The sequence below is a fragment of the Rhopalosiphum maidis genome, chromosome 2, assembly GCF_003676215.2.
Source record: "Rhopalosiphum maidis isolate BTI-1 chromosome 2, ASM367621v3, whole genome shotgun sequence".
Lineage (NCBI taxonomy): Eukaryota > Metazoa > Arthropoda > Insecta > Hemiptera > Aphididae > Rhopalosiphum > Rhopalosiphum maidis.
In genome coordinates, this window is record NC_040878.1 from 54404668 (window position 1) to 54422373 (window position 17706).

Here is a 17706-nt window from a genome sequence, read left to right on the forward strand (position 1 = left end):
CCAAGGCACATAATCTTATTATTATAAATGATGATTAATTAGTAATGAAAAATAAGTACCTAGGACCTAAGTGGTTAGGTATAATAACTATTATATTTTACAAAAATAGTCAATAGTTATTATAAAAATATCGATTATTTTAAATCAATATTATTTCAATGGTTTGTTTATATTTATTATTTTTAAAATAAATACTAAATGTTAGAGAGTGTTTTTTTTTATTGAATAATTATTATTGGGTGAAAATTATATTTACCAAGGAATTAAAATAATCATAGCTTAATATAATATAGATAATATATAATATTATGAAGAGGAAAGATTTGTTTGTTTATTGAATAGGCTCCGAAACTAAACTACTGAACGTCTGAACCGATTTAAATGAAATTTGGTACATAGATAGTTTAAACACTGAGAAAGGACATATGCTACTTTTTAATACTAAAAAAGGGCTTTGGTAAGGGGTTGAAATAGGGGATGGTATGTATTATAACAAAATAATTAAAAAAAATTGAAAAAAAAAAGAAGTAATTAGACATATTTTTAGTATCCTAGCAACCGCTTAGAAGAAATAACAAACATTATTAAATAATTAAAAAATAGATATATATCTATAGCTTTTACTCCCTTAGAGGTTGAATTTTGAAAAATCTTTTCTTAGTGCTGTCCTACATTGCTTAAGGAACCTTTGTACAAAATTTCAAATCTCTATAGACCCAGCGGTTCGGTCTGAGCGTTAATGAGTAAATTACTAAATAGATAAAAAAAAAAAAAAGTAAATAAATACTTTATAGAGTCCAGTGGTGGCTAAACTTTTTGATAAAGTTTACAGAGAAGCTCTAACCCAAAAAAATTAATAATATATGATTCGAATTCTATGCAAATGAAGTTGCGGGCAGATTCTTTAATCAATATGGCAAAACAACGTTTGCTGGGTCAGCTATTATTAATATTATGTAAAAAAAATCTCGTTTTTCGTTTGAGGTGACTTTGCGCGGACAACGCCAGGTGGGATAGCTAGTATATCATAAAAAAATACATCAAAAAGATTCATTCCGGTACCGGGAATCGAACCCGAGCCTCCTGGGTGAAAGCCAGGTATCCTAGCCACTAGACCATACCGGATAAGTACAATTAGCTTGAAAACAATAGATATTTAAGTATTTAATATAAGAAATTGAATATTAAATTAGAATTTTTAAACATATAAATAATCATTAAAATTTATAACCATCGATAATATAACTAATAACAAATTAAATTCTTATTTAAGTTATAAGTTTATTTAATTATTCATTATTAATCAATAACCTAAATGATTGTTTGAAAAACAAATATTTGGTATGGTGTAATTGGTGGTAGATGGTTTGGTTTCTACATTATATTTTAAGCTTCCTTATGGAGGCACTGAAAATCAATGTCAACCTGTAATAGCAAGATATAAATTATAATATGATAAAATTTGTATAATATAATTTTAAATTAAAATAGTGAGGATAACTAAAATATTATAATTATAGGGATTTGTGATTAATTAAATTAAAAAAAGACATTTTATTATACATTAAAAACTTACAACAGAATCATTAGTACCTATAACTATATTTATTAGTTTTATATTTGTATCAATCATATTGTTATTGTGTTCAATGCACACATTGATATAGGTATTAGGTAGCTTATTAAACACAATTGTAAAAAAAAAAAAGAAAAAAAAAAGTTATTAGTAACTTAATACAGTAGGTAGCTATTTATTATTGAGGATGAATATGTTATATTATTTTATATATACTACTATTATAGCTATCTTGCTATCTATATTCATTTAAAATCCAAAAGATATACATTTAACGTATTTTAAACCTAATATATTCGTCTATTCTTACACGTAAAACGATTTGAGTTCGACCAAATACTAATACCCCAATAATACACGTATTATTGACGTATATTATACGAATATTAATTACGTATACAGGTCCATATATACACCAACATTTTATACAATTATGATGTATAATATACTACTTGTATACTTATAGCTATATTAAGTATTATGGAAGTTTTAAAATGTGTGGGAAAATAGTTTAAAAGATAAAATATTGTGAAATATTTGAAAGTATTTGATGATAGCAAGCTTCATAAAAATCATTATATATAAATCTATATTATTTAATTTTTTTCTAAAATTCGTTTAATTAAAAGTGTTACTAAAATATTTGTTGTGTTATAATTATTACATAATATATAACTATTTATATTAATGAAAATAGCTAGGACTTATATAGTTATATGTATTGTTATTGTATGTGTTTTTTGCAATATCCTTTTAAAAATGTTATTAGTACCTACTTATTTATTAATTAATGTAACAAGACACAAATTCCCTAGATGTATTAATACAAATAATTTATTTTCTATTCTACATATTTTTGTATATTTTAAGTATAAGATGCATAATTTAATTATGTAAACATGAAAAACTTATGTTTTATATTACACTTAGTTGAAAGTAATGTAAAAGGCTCTGTCTATCTCAATTATCACTCCAAATTTCAAGTTTGTAAAATTAGTGATTTTTGTTTTTAACGAAAACAAATTAAAAATGTGTAAATGTATAACATTTAAGAGTAAGAAAAGAAACGCACGCATAAAGTAACTTAATTCAATTTATTTTTAAATTAACATACTTCTGTAGTTCTGTTTCACTTCATATACGATAATTTGGAAATTATTGGAAAATCTTTTGTGCATTTTATTACATTATTTTTATTGCATATTTTAGGATATTTAAAAAAAATTAGAAATGTATACTTTACTTTACTATAAAAAATGTAATAAGTAATAAACATTGGTAATATTGGTATTAAATTGTTATTTTGATTATCGGATTTTAAATGAAATACTGGATTGATAAATTATATTTAAAGTGTCAATAATAATTTTCGAGAAAATGCCATGAACTAATAGACTATTAAAAAAAAAAACATCAAACGCAGACATTTTTACGCAAATTCTTAGATTTACATATATACATACAACATACTTAATACACCATAATACTATATATATCTCGTTCCGATCCGTATGTAGAATATCATTTTTTTCTGCTTATAACTGCTAACTAGTAACAAATATGAATATCTAGTGTTTGCAAAACAATCATAGCACTAGAAAAATTGTCTAAGATGTGAGCAAAGACGTCTTGTATATTGTTATGTTTGCAATAAAACTTCACTAGACGTGGTTACGTCGTATCTCTTCGCGACACTATGCGCCAAATTGTTATTATGTACAAGTTATGAAATTTCAATGACTTGTAGTCAATGGTATTCGCTGAAGCCATCTCACACCGCGTCGTAACTGTGGAGAATATTGTTCCGTCGATCCGTAAAACACGGTAAGATCTTATTAATATACAATTTTGTAAAACAATATTTTATTGTTTATGCTTATAAGTTATAAGATATGCAACACGTATTAGTTCATAAACTTGGATACACATTAATTTAGAGTTAGGTAAAAATATTAAAATTTTAATTTATCAGCTTATCTAACCAAAGAAAGACATAATACGAATGAGTATTATTACCTAATAATACTTTAGGTATCAACATATCACTATTATTGGTATTTTAATATGCTTAATTATTTTATTTTTTTTATTTTAAAGTTTAATTTATTTCATATTATTAAATTAATTAGATAAATGTTCTGTTAATGAAATACATATATACTATGTATTACAACTATTTATTTGGGTGAAATTGTCTATTTCATAAAATTTTCAATCAATCTGTATAAAAATTGAAAAATGTAGTTTAAATCTTTCATAATTAAGAACCTTTAATAAATAATATTATTCCAAATTTTGATCTTTGAAATTCTTAAATAAACTAAAGTATAAAAAGTAAAAACCTAATTTTAAAATACTTAAATTTGTACAAACGTTCATATTTTAGATTTTGAATGGAAAGACAAATGTATTAATTTTACAATGATGGTTTTAATTTTTATATGAGTACATGATAAATTGTCAATAAAATGATTCTACTTTTATCATTAAGTGTGGTTTTCGGTGGAAAATTGAATTTAGTTTGTATTTTAAATAGGTAAAAATGAAAATAATTTAGTATTTTTTTTTTTATAATAGGTTAAAAACCAACAATTAAAGAAAAACGGAAATTTTTACTCAAGTCCGATTTTTGACAAAAAAGATTAACTTTTTTGGGTATAACTCTAAAACGAATAACCATAGAATAAATACTTCAAATTTTTATTAAATGTTCATAATTATTTTATTTTGTTTACGATCAAATTTTTGAAATATTTAAACAATATTTTAGCTAAGTATTTACCAGTATAATAGCCAATATAGGTAATTATTTCTTTGCAAATGATATTGTATAAATTTTAAAACGAATACCCGTAGGTAGATAGGTAATTTCAATTTTCACAAAATGTTTATAGTATAATTTTCATTATTTGGTACCTTGTTAACTGAAAAATTTAAATTAAAAAACATTGTACATGTACTTTGAAGTTTTAAAATTTATATACACTTTAATTTAACCTAATCGATGTTATAGTTACTAGATGTGACAAAGTTGAGAGATTTTTGTTCAAAATTCTACATCATAGATACTACGTGCTTTGCCTATACATTTCTGAATTGTATGTGATTTATAATTATTCCAGTAATATTAAAAGTTATATTTTACATATTATTATTTAATTACATGAAGATTTTATAAATTATAAATTATGTTTTTTTTTTACTTTCATAGTCCTAGTATTTATATTTTATAAGTTACTTATTATTAGTAATATTAAGTATCGCTTAATAGTTATTACTGTCATTAGTAACAAATTACTGCGTGTGTAGATAGGGGGTTTGTTACATAATACATACTCCAATGTGTACAATAATAATTTGTATTTAAATTTCTAATACTTACCTTAAGCATTATCAAAATGTTCTTATCTTTTAATGTTTGGACATTTTTTAAAACTTTTGTATTAAGATTTAAGTGAATTTCAATACAGAATTAAATGCTAAATGGGTTTATTTTAATAAATTAAATAATTAAATAATAAATATTTCAATGTGATAAGTTCGTTATATAAATTTCAATAATGTGTTAGCATCGTTTAATGTGCTTATTTGTGTTACCTATACGTTTTAACTCAATTTTTTCTCAAATTAAACGGTAATAGGGTACTTGTTATCAATTATGATGTAGAGTGAAATGTTTGTTTAGCAAGTGTTGTTGTTTATAATCTAAAATAACTTCCTTAGTTCATTGTTTTGTAATTCAGTTATTTTACCTACACAGTATTTGTAGTTGTCACGAACAAGTTTAATGACTCAAGAATGTATCTATAAATTACACAACAATGGTGTTATTATTATTATGGTATAGATATGATACAGCTGGTATATAAATAGTAAAATAAGATATATATATTTAACATTGAGAAAATTCCTTTATTAAAGATTATTAGGGTGAGTGGGTGACATTAAAATACATGTTTGTTAATAGCAATTTGACGCTTTAAACTCATAAGGGCGTAACACGTTTCCACCACAAGTAGACCTTTCCCTTTTCCACAAAGGTACCCGTCTCCACCAAAAATGTATTTTTCCCTTTTCCACCAAATGAGATCCACTAAACTTAACCACGATTTTATCAAAACAATTTGTATAGGTACTACGTTCATATTAAAACCTTTAATGCAGTGATTATTTTATTTTACATATGCTGGGTTGAAAAAATTATATATTATGGTATACTTTAGTTATGTGTATTGTACTCATATACATGTATATATAATATATATTGTAGAATATACTTTTCGTGGGTTTTTCGGATTGATGTAAAATGTATATATATATATATAATATACACATATAATCAATGTATTATATACGTTTTCGTATTTGATTGTATGTTAAACTGTTATTGTAGTATCGTATTTACCTTTTATGTCGACTAACCAAGATAATATATAACGGGAATATATTTTATGAACAAGTGAAAAGGTTGCACAGTTTAAATTGTGCATTACAACTATGTGTGTTAAAATAAAACGTGTTATATATTATAATATAAACGTAGAATACAATTGTTTCGATGAAAACATTGTCACTATCTTATTTGGTGGAAAACGGAAAGGTCCACTTTTGGTGGAAACGGTTATCGCCCACTTATATAATATAATAAAAAAATAAAGCAATTTTTTTATATTTATTATTTATGATTTATCTGTTACCATTTTTACCAAAATTATTCGTTTTCATAACAGAAACTATAATAATATAATCAATATTAATTTGATTACAGCCTGTATACTCATTCTGTGTTTCTCCTTGAAAATCAAATTAAATTATGTAAAACAAAGCTATATATATATTATTAATAATATAATTAATAGTAAGTATACATATTGTATTTAATAATATTTATTAATTTTATTTTACTCAGTCTTTATAAATTTAATAAAAAACGATGTTCATCTATTTAAAATCAAACTTTTATGCAAAATTTGTTACCTACTTACTTATTTACTTATTTTATAATTTGGTATTATATAATATGAACTGCGAGTAGATTAAAATATTGAATTAAATATTAACTGAAATTAAATTGGTATGCCTATTTCTATTGTTTAATTTACTTATACTTTTTAGAATTTATTGGCTAATACATTAGTAGGTAATAGTAAAACTGAACTTGTCACCACTAAAAATGTTGAAATTACCTATTTAATCCGTGGCATCTATACGTTGTACAATATGCTACTCGTGACTGATTAAATTCGTGGTATAAATCATACATTTTATCTTTCCACTTACCTATATAATACTGAATAAAAATATGTTTTGAACCTTTCTAGTGAAAAGCTATAAATTCGTTTATAATTTTATAAAAATAAAAGTGGATTTTATTGTTTATTTGAAATTAATTGAAATTGTATGAAACATATTATATTATTGTAACAAATATTTTATGCAATTAAAATTTGTATTTATATTTTTTTCATTACATCATTACACAATGTTAAAACTTAAAAAAACGGATGTAAAATGAAAATAGAAAACTTAAAGATAAGATTACGTATAATAATATTATATTATAAATTATAAATTGAGATGTTATAATAAATGGTTATATTTATGTTCTTGTAATACGTAAATATAACATCTGCAATTACAAATCTAATAGACAGTGTTTTTAAATATTTTCAAATTAAACCAAGTAAAAATATTGTTTATTTAAATTTTTTATAGGTGAAGCAATGAATCAGCAATTTCCAGTGCTAGGTTTTTTATTTTCTATTTTGATTTTGGCTGAAAATTCAACAACAGTATTAAATAATGTATTGCAAAGTAATCCGAAGAACATTGAAAACAATCATTCAACAATAAAGATGAAAACAATGCTTTTTAATAGGTAAATATGTTTTTTTTAATTTTTATATATTTAATAGTTAAGCAACCAAGAAATTCACTCTACAGCATAGTAAGTTTCGAATATAGCTAATCTACCACGTCATTAAGTAGGTCACTGTAATATATGTGTAAAATTTGAATTTAATAATAAATTATTGCATAATATACAAAAAATAATTCTGAGCGAAGACATTTTATTTTCTAATTCTAATCATATTTTCTAATTGATATCAGGAATTTATTTATCTTAAATAGTACTCAACTAATCAATATCGTGTATAATGGTATAAATATGTTCCGTCTTCCGTGGTATAAAGCTTAAAATTAGTTAAAATATTTTGAAAATATTACTATGTATAAAAAATAATATAGACCTTAAAAGAAAATTTAAAATCCCTACTATCAATATTTCCTTAGTAATTACAACATAATATTATAATCACACGATTAATAAAATCGTTGACATAAATCGTTATTTTTTGTTTAAGTAGCTATTTTATTTCGTTAACTTTTAAACTTCAAATATCTATAAAAAAATTATTTATAAATAAAAAAAAATTTGGCAAAGTAGTAATCACTTTGTTGTACAGTGTCGATTAAATCCCCATCATAGGTTAAGTCACTTTAATAGATGTGTTAATTTAAATTCAACGATAAATCATTGTACACGATGATTTGGTGAAAAAAGATTTCTAGCATAAACGGTCTAATTTTTTTTAATCAAAGTTACCTGTAAAACAATTATTTTAATAATAATATTTCAATTTTAACTTATGTTCGTAATTTTTTTCTTCAATTATTTAAAAAAAATACTAAGATATGTCTAATTTGACCCATCAAAGTACAAACTAGGTCCAATTTAAAATCAGAAATTCCCTTGTATGAAATTGATGATCGAAGCATTATTTAAAATAGAAATAATATCATCAGGCAAATAAAACATACATAATTGTTAAATCAATAAATATATTGGTGCCCTCAGAACTTAAAATTGTGCTTATGAATGTTAACATAAAACAACTTGTATGTTATTAAATATATTTTTATTGTTGTAAAAACTTTGTAAAACATTTTTAATCTTTTTGACTCACAAAAAAAAAATTGTGTATTTTTATAAATTGCAACTATTTGGTTGTAGTTATTTACTTAAATTTTTATAATTTAAGATAATAAGTAAGCATTTAACTATTAGACTTATAATTTATTAAAAAAAAATGACGATTTAAATATATCATTTTACTACTTTTACATATTATGATTTATATTTTTTCAGAAATTTTACTAATTTTAACCGAACAAAGATTTTAAATATACTTAACTCCACATGGTTGAACAATAATTTACCTATTACGTCTGTAGTAACTTCTTCTCAAATCAATCGTTTTCCGAGAAATGTGCAACAAGATTCTAATAAAAGTAATAACGAAGAGACAGAATATAAGCAATATATAAAAGTAATATTAGATTTAAAACCTGATAAATATGAAGATATGTATGATTATTATGATGATGGAAAATATAATGACAATCGAGGGAAAAAAATCAATGGTCTAACTGATGAATTAATTTTACATAGGGAAATAGAACAAAATTCTCAACCAATAACAAGAAATTTAAATGAATCACGAGAAAGAAAAAGATGTACTAAGAAAATTACACAAAATTTAGGTTCTACAAATCATCAGCAACCTCAAAAACTTTTTTTAAGAAATATCGAGGATGGAATAGAACCAACTATTAAATGTACGGATTGTGAACTTTTAAAATCAAATATAAATTCTAAGGAACTTAATAATAATTATGATAGTGATTTACAATTAGAAGAAAGAGACGATGATTACTTTATTAAAGTTTTAAACCAATTAATTGATAAAATAAATAAACCAAAAAATGTAAAATCTAATTTATTTAAAAATCTACCAATACAGACAAGTACTGAACCAACTATATTGGAAAATAGTTTAGTCGAAAATCAAAATACAAATAGTTCTTCTGGTGAAGAAATGATAGTTAAATTAGAAAAAATAAAAGGAAACCGTATAGTACATAAACTTGAATCTAGTCCCGAAAATATTTTTGTAAATGGTAATTGGGTAAGAAATAAAATAATAGAAAATAAAGTTAATGATTGTAAACCAATAGTAAATAATCGCAGGAATGAGTTAAATGATAAAAATGAATCAATTTCAAATAATGGAATGAAACAATTAAATTTAAAAGATTCTAAAAATCAAGTTATTGAGACTGATGACAATATCTCAAATAAGCTTAACGATTTATCAGTAGTAACTGAAGAAAATAAATACATTTCAACATCTCCACTTACGAACGAAAATAAACACCTTTTATTTTCTAGAGAGACCAGTATGCCTTTTGTTGTATCATCTACATCAAAATATAAACCAGATTCTAATTCTGACCTAACTGACGATTATTATAAATTAAAATTTACAACTAAAGATTATACAGATCAATTTAATAAGGAAGAAAATGTTTCGAATCATGAAAAGAATAATAAAAATCAATATGCACCAACTGTAAATAATTTTCCAACGACAGTGGCAATATTTGAATCAAGTGAAGAACTAACATCAAATTTAAATGAAGCATCTAAAATAAAAAACTCAGATAAAATCATGGAGTCTAATGATAATAATCCAAAAACGAATTTTTCGGACGAAGAAACAATTGTAGAAAATTCAAATTTAGAGGAAAAAGAAAATAATTCCCCGGATGATAATATGAATTGTTCTTGCAATAAAAAAATAATCAAGAATATTTTAAGTTCTACGATGGTGACAAATATCACTGAAATAAAAACTGATCTGTATACATCACCAAATAGTTTAAAAACGAATAGTAATAAACGTTCAAATCAATTACTCAAAAAAAATAGTGAAATAAATCAGGCTAAAAATAATAAAAATGAAGACAATTTAATGAAGAATAAAAAGGATTTAAATTCTGATTTTTTACGAAAAAAACAAGTAATTTATGAAACCACAGGTGAAAATAATCTTAAAGAATCAAATGTAAACTCGTTAGAAGGACCAATATTAAATATTGATAATAATCAGTCTCAAGATACATACAATAGTAGAACGAATAAAAATATAAAAATTGATCCAAAAAATTCTTCATTTAAATCTATAATTCCAGAATTGAAACTAAAGGGTCAAATAAAAAGAAATAACCACGAAAATATAAACAACGTGGAAGAAATTAATAATTATAGAAAGCTTTTAATCTCCAAAACTTTACCGGAGAAGAAGACGAGGCAATTTATTGCACAATTAAAACGTTTTCCACAAAATGATGACAATAATATTGGTAAAATCACAGAAAATAATAACATTTTTACTAAGAATTCTGTTCAAATGCCTAATAAGATTAGTCTTACTCCACTTCAAACTATATCAAGTAAACAAATAGAAAATATTACTAAACAGTCTCCGAGAAAACTTATTAAAAAAGTGAAAAATAATATTCTAATAAATGGGAAAACACATATAGAAAGTGATAATAATACTAATTATATTACTTCATCTAAAAAAATATTTACTTCTCCCAGAATTTTGTTACCGGTACCACAAAAAATTAATAAGCATTCGCCCCAGTCTACACCAAGAAATTTAGAAAAACTAATAACAAATTATGACTTTAATGCAACAAAAAATAGTCCAAGAAAATTTATTACAGAATCGGTTAAATATAATTCATTTAATCCAAATAGTCGTAAATTTAAAAATCTCAATGAAAATAATAATAAAAACATAATTTCTCAAAAAGATAGTATAAATACTAATCATTTAGACCCTGTTCAATTACAAAGACCATCGAGCTTTGTTAAAAATATTGAAAAAACTAAAATTCAAATAACACCAAAAAATAAAATTTTAAATACTTATTCAACAAAAATTCCCACATATATTAAGAGTGGTGATATAAGTACTATTAAAAATAAATATATTTTAAAATCAAAAATTTCTAAACCGGTTCTATTGAACCTAAGTCCAAAAACATTTAGTTCTTCAAACACTACAAAGCAAATGAAAAATAACGAAAATATTCCACAATTAAAATTAAATAAATCGTTAAATAACGCAAAAACAAAATCAAATTCAGAACCATTATTTTTAGACAAAATAGATAAAACCAAATACAATTTTTTTGACAAAACACTTACTTTACCTTTAATAAATAAAAATATTCTTAACGACCAATCTCCTACAGAGCAGGTTTTTATTAAAAAAACTGATACAAACCAAAATTTAAAATTAAAGTATGACGATGCTAATTTGAATGTTTTGTTGAAATCTAATCACCAGAAAAAATTCAAGTTGAAGATCTATATGATCATGAACATGCACCATACACAAACGAAGATCTAGAGCCAATTTTATTTGATAAATTAACGAAAAAAGCTAACATATCAAATAAAAATTCTCAATTTATTATACAATCCGCAAACAATAGACAATTTCCAAATGAAAACCAAAGACGTAATAAATTAGACGTAAAATTGTTACAATCAGTGCCAAACAACCAACTAGAATATGATGAAAATTATGATAACCAGAAAAAAAATAAATTTGTAGCTAATGTCAAAAAATATAAAAATCAGCCAAATTTGAATAAATCAAACAATTTTCCTATTAATACCGTTACATTGGACAATGATAAATATAATGTAAGTAATCCCAATGACGAATCTTCAAATCCAAATAAATTTGGAGTACTTTCGCAAGTGAAAATAGCCGATGGCGTATTTAAGATACCATTAGTAAGTCAAACAAGTGTTGATAATAATGGTTCCGAGTATGTATCCGAAATTTTTATACCAATTGAAAAACCCAACGGCAAGCACTCAGCTATATCCCTTACAAAATTATTAACTGGTGATTTTAAATTATTAAATGAGCCTGGGGTAGAACGTCTTTCAGTTATAAAGCCTACGTCAAAAATAGATTCAACATTGAGTTCAACGCGTACTTCAACGGACTATGAGAGTAAAGAGCCAGTTAATCCGATCCTGCCGAAGATTTTAGAAGCGATTCGAGAAAACGAAAATTCTGTACCCATACATATAATTCAAATAATCAACAATGGTCAATGTTCGTACAAACATAATGGTACTGATACAATTAAAAATAATGTACATGACGACGATGAACATAAATTTCATAAAATCCAAAATGAAGGTAGAAGATTATCATCTATAAGATCTCAAAATACACCTGATAATAATAAAAAGATACATCGAAAAATTGAAAACGCGTACAATCATTTCGATTCAGCAATTCTAGATAGGTTTTTACAAGTGTACTCACCACACATAGTTTAATACATGCACAATTGTTACAATTCATAATAATATAAACTGTACAGATCGGATAAAATAAAATTATAATGATGTACCTATTAGTTTACCCGATAAATAATATTAACATTTATCTCTTACAAATAAATAACCAGTAATAGACAAGATGAAATACTTTTATAACTTAAGTAATACTATTAATTTTTGTTTTATATTTTTATATTGATTTTTTTTGGTCAAATTTAATTTAAGTATCTAAGGAATTTAACTATAGATATTTTAAATATGTTAACTTAAATGTATTTATTAAATAAATATTTTTATAATATTATATATTTATGATGTCGTGCTATGTGTTCTTATTTGTTCAATGTAATTGCAATAGTAAAATTAGAAAAGTTATACCAGCAATAAAAGCCTGAAAATAAAATAACAGATATATTAAAAATTTTTTTTTGTTTATTTTGTATTAGTCAATTATTACATACAATATAGTACCTAAATATTAATCAAATAGTTAAATGAATTAGTAAAAATACTTTCTTAGAACGCATTGGATTTTCATATTTTTCTGGTAATAAAAAAAAATTATGTTATCACTTATCATATTAATAATTAAAAATCGGATTCGTGGTTATTCCGTCTGTCGTGTTGTGTAGTTTTTATCGTTATTTTATTGGTTGTGGTTATTATAATGGTATTGTTGACTAACCATTATTTACCAGAAAATTCCCAAAGTTGGGTCAACTTCAATTTTTATAACACAAAATGATGGACGAAATAGCTATGAACTTTAAATTTAATATGATTAAAATATCTAATAATTCTATCAACCAATCTTGGCTAATTGTTTACTTTATCCATCGACTTTCATTGAATAGTAATATTTGAATAAAATATTAAATATAATACATATATGAAAAAAAATTATTATTCAATATAAATAATATGTTATGTATAAATTATGTAACTAATTTATCAATATTTATATTTATTTATGTTTATTTATACTAGATATAAGTATTTAAATGTTCTATGTATTGTATAAAAACATAATTTACTAGAAATCAAACAAAAATTAGTTCATTTAAATTTAATAATTTAACTATAGTATATTATTAAATTTATATTAAACATTTAAGATATTGATAACTATAAAATAAATGTGTACCTATTTATAATTATACATATTATTTAAATTTGATAAAAAATGTCAATTTTGTATTACATTTTTTCATCAATGGATGCTAAATAAAGTGTTTTTTTTTTTAATCTAAAAGATAATAAAAACTAATTAAAACATAATTATTATGTATGCATTTTAAGATCCGATCATTTAAAACGTATTAGTATAAGTGGAAGGTACTAGATTGGTACTAGTTAAATAAAATCTAAATAGTAAATACTTATTATACATTTTTTGGTAGATAACACAAAATGGAGATTTCAATTTCAAGATGTACCACTATTGTTATATAATACTAACGTCTACATTTTTATACTATGAACTATGATTATTGTGAAGTCTTATAGAGTAGCTTTATTTTATTTTATTTTTATTTCTTACTGAAAACATTAGTTACCTTTTGTCTTTTTAATTCCTAAACAAAGCATTACAGTAATAAATGTCAAGTTTTTAATTATAATACAATTTTAAATAGATTCAATACCTATTACTTTTGTATAGTTTGAAAACTAGTACGTATTATAGAATACAGTTTACTCGCTCTGATAGAATGTTTCCAATACTAAATTTTTAATTAATGTTTAAGGCATAGTGTTTATGTTTAACTAAAAACTACACCTTAATATACTTATAATTATATTATAAAATATTAAATGTGTTGTAGTAATATTTGATGTCAATACAATTACGTAAAATCTGAACGAATATTGTAGAAGCCATCCATAAAGTAGAAAATTCGTTTTGGTTACGTTAGATTCAACAGATAATGCACCGTAAATATCAAATAACGCCATTATAAATATTAGACATATAGGTAATTATAATTGTATGCCATATAATTCGTTGAGTTCAACAACGATATCTCGGACAAATTGATGCTTCATCTTGATTAGTTCGACGTAGTTAGCTAGTTGATGGACTACAATGAGTATTGAAGATGGTGAACCACTATGGGTTTCCAAATCAATAAAAGTGTTATTATTATTGAACCCTTCACTTTGTAATACAACTGGATATTTGTTTTTTAATATAGTTTTTATCTTTAGTAACCATTTTTTATTGATTGATTGAAATTTTTGGAACAATCCAATACAACGTACTACAAAATGTATTTCTGTGAAACAAAAGCTCTAATTATGTATGTACATTATCGTATAAAAAAAACAAAATATTTATTTTCCCAAAGTTAGAATAAATCAAATAAATCCTATGATAATTATGTACGTAAATATTATAGTTACAGAAATGAAAAAACGATATTTTTTTGGGGGAATGCTTTCTGGAAAGTAAGTTCATACTCTTCAACTTTTTTCATGTAGTTTGGAAAATCATTCTTACTTTTAAATATATTTGTAATTTTAGATAAGAGGCATGTGATGGCAATAGATCGAGAAAACATAGCTAATATATCTATTTTTACTGGACTTTTACATTCAGACAATGAACAAATGATGGCAGGTGCATTTAAACAATTCATTACACATGTAATTGCTAAAATTAAAAAGTATACTAATTTTAGACAGAATTTCCGTTTATTGAAATAGAACTTAAACATTATACTAAGATAAATATCGCAACATTACTGACTAACTAGATTATAAAAAACAATAATGTGATCAAGAAATCGTGTATTTTATAAAATATAATTGCTGATCCAATTATATAGAAAATATCTATCATATTTTTAAATGTCTATCACATTTGTTTACACATAATTATTTTAAAAAGTAGCGTGTCATAATTTATACATACACATTATAAATATTTACCATAAAAAGTTAACTTTTTGGTGTATTATTCTAAATATTTAACAGCATACTAGCATTTATTTTGAAATGTTTTTTTTTTATACTTTTATACTGCTATAAAATATTATAAAAATATGATAAACTATGTTTAAATAATCTTATATATTATTGTTAGTGTGGTATTGTTTTCATTTTTCTTTATTTAACGGAACTGCAACAATATAACAATATAAGTTGTACCCGCAACTATAGCCTGAAAAAATAGTTATGTATTTATTAGTAATTTGAATTAAATTAGACACTTTAAATTGTCAATATATATATATATATATATTCGTCGGGTGTAACATTACATCACACGGTATTATTATACTTAAAAATGTAACGTGTAAATAATTTATAATATTTATATGGCATTACTTTAAATACATATATACGTGTATATATGTATTCAATCAAGATACTATCACTGTAATCAATATACATTTTTAAATATCAGATTATTCTTTACCAAACAAAAATGTTATGTAAAAAATTGTATATTTTTCAAATCAGAAAATTATTAAGTCAATACTTTAATTAAAAAAGTTTAACATAAGTAAACTTACAGAAGTGATGAGGTGTGTATTTAGAGTCAAAAAATCAAAGGTTGTAAACTCCATTGAATGATTACATACTTGACTCAAAAACAGTCGTAACTAAAAAAATAATAAAACTTAGAAATAAAAAATTATATTTATTACATAACAATGTTACCTCTTCTTTTGTTCTGCTATCTAAGTTACGATTATGTATATCAGTAATAAGCGTTTTTGTTCTATGTCCCTAAAATTAAAAAAAAAATTTAAAAAAAAAAAAAATTATTATTATTATTTATTTTTTAAAATTAAATAAAATTATTCAAATGAAGGTATTTAAAGATGAATACTCTTGATTCTACAAAAGTAAGTAAAACATTGTCTACAAGCCGTACCCTACTTTTTATACCAGAATAAAATGTATGCTTTATATTAAGCTTATTATTTTATGAAAATTCTGGCAAAATAGTATAATATACTTAATACTCTTAATTAGGTACATCAAGTACCTATTACACACAATTATACCACGTATTATATAAGAAGATGTTTCACATTTAAAGATACGTTATTCTATCGTTCGTTAATATATTGAAACCTATTTGTATAACTCACGTCAACATTAAAATTTGTTATATTTATTTTAAATCAACAATTATTACCTCTTTCGTGGTTATATGTGAAGTCAGTATAACTATAATAAATCTGAATATATACTGTGTAAGCCATCCATAAAATAGTAAAGGAGTTTTCGTATTGGCAAATTCAGTGGTTACGACTTCGTAAACATCAAACAATAACATTATAAACAAAACAGAAACAGACATTCCTAGTTGGATGCTGTATATTTCATTCAGATCACTAACTGACTCGCAGACAAATTGATGTCTCATCTTAAGTAGTTCAACATTACGAGCTGATGGATCCAATTCAATACTTTTGCGTTCTTCAGATTTTAATACAAATGGGTATCTATTTAATAAAATCGCTTTCGACTTCATCATGAACATATCTTCATTGATTGATTGAAATTTCACATACAATCCGAAACAATGCACCATAAACTGTATTTCCGTCACAGACATGCTCACATTTTGTATGTACATTAATAAAATAAATATATTTATTATTATATTTTTAAAATAATAATATATCAAATACAATCTGTATGCGTTAAACGGTAGTACTAATAAAGAGTACAAAAACACGACGACAATTATAAAAAAACGGCGAAAATTTTCTTTGCCTACTGACATCGGATAGTAAACTTCATATTCCTTGATTTTCTTCTTGTAACTAGCAATCGCACTTATGTTTTTGTACATAACCGTAATTCTAGATATCAGGCATGTGATAGCTACAGTTCGCGGAAACATAGACACCATGGTTATAAACGTAGAATTTTTACAAATGTTAATTAG

General features: G+C 23.6%; 2 protein-coding genes, 1 non-coding gene and 1 pseudogene across 3 annotated transcripts; 1 reads left to right on the forward strand and 3 right to left on the reverse strand.

Annotated features, from left to right (window-relative positions):
* Positions 1 to 1053: 1053 nt before the first annotated feature.
* On the reverse strand, positions 1054 to 1125 carry Trnae-uuc. The gene has a single exon. It is a non-coding gene; the product is annotated as a tRNA-Glu (tRNA).
* A 6174-nt stretch (positions 1126 to 7299) lies between these two features.
* Positions 7300 to 12797, forward strand: LOC113554757 (putative uncharacterized protein DDB_G0282133). Its single transcript, XM_026958729.1, is given in 3 exon segments — positions 7300 to 7454; positions 8727 to 11770; positions 11773 to 12797. Coding segments are annotated over 3 exon segments (4224 nt in total).
* Positions 12798 to 14564: 1767 nt separating this feature from the next.
* On the reverse strand, positions 14565 to 15514 carry LOC113552514 (annotated as a pseudogene).
* A 395-nt stretch (positions 15515 to 15909) lies between these two features.
* On the reverse strand, positions 15910 to 17370 carry LOC113552515 (putative gustatory receptor 28b). The gene is made up of 4 exons (XM_026955381.1): positions 16948 to 17370; positions 16464 to 16532; positions 16316 to 16405; positions 15910 to 15960 (listed from the first exon to the last, which is right to left on the reverse strand). The coding sequence occupies exons 1-4, from the start codon at positions 17368 to 17370 to the stop codon at positions 15910 to 15912; spliced, it is 633 nt and encodes a 210-aa protein (XP_026811182.1).
* Positions 17371 to 17706: the final 336 nt, after the last annotated feature.

Bases quoted from the DNA above. Each gene is read 5' to 3' on its own strand.
- LOC113552515 (XM_026955381.1), bottom strand. From the start codon at position 17,370: ATGTCTGTGACGGAAATACAGTTTATGGTGCATTGTTTCGGATTGTAT. The intron at 16,406-16,463 runs GTAACATTGTTA...TTATTTTTTTAG, and splicing joins ATAGCAGAACAAAAGAAGAG to TTACGACTGTTTTTGAGTCA. The intron at 15,961-16,315 runs GTAAGTTTACTT...CTATTTTTTCAG, and splicing joins ATACACACCTCATCACTTCT to GCTATAGTTGCGGGTACAAC.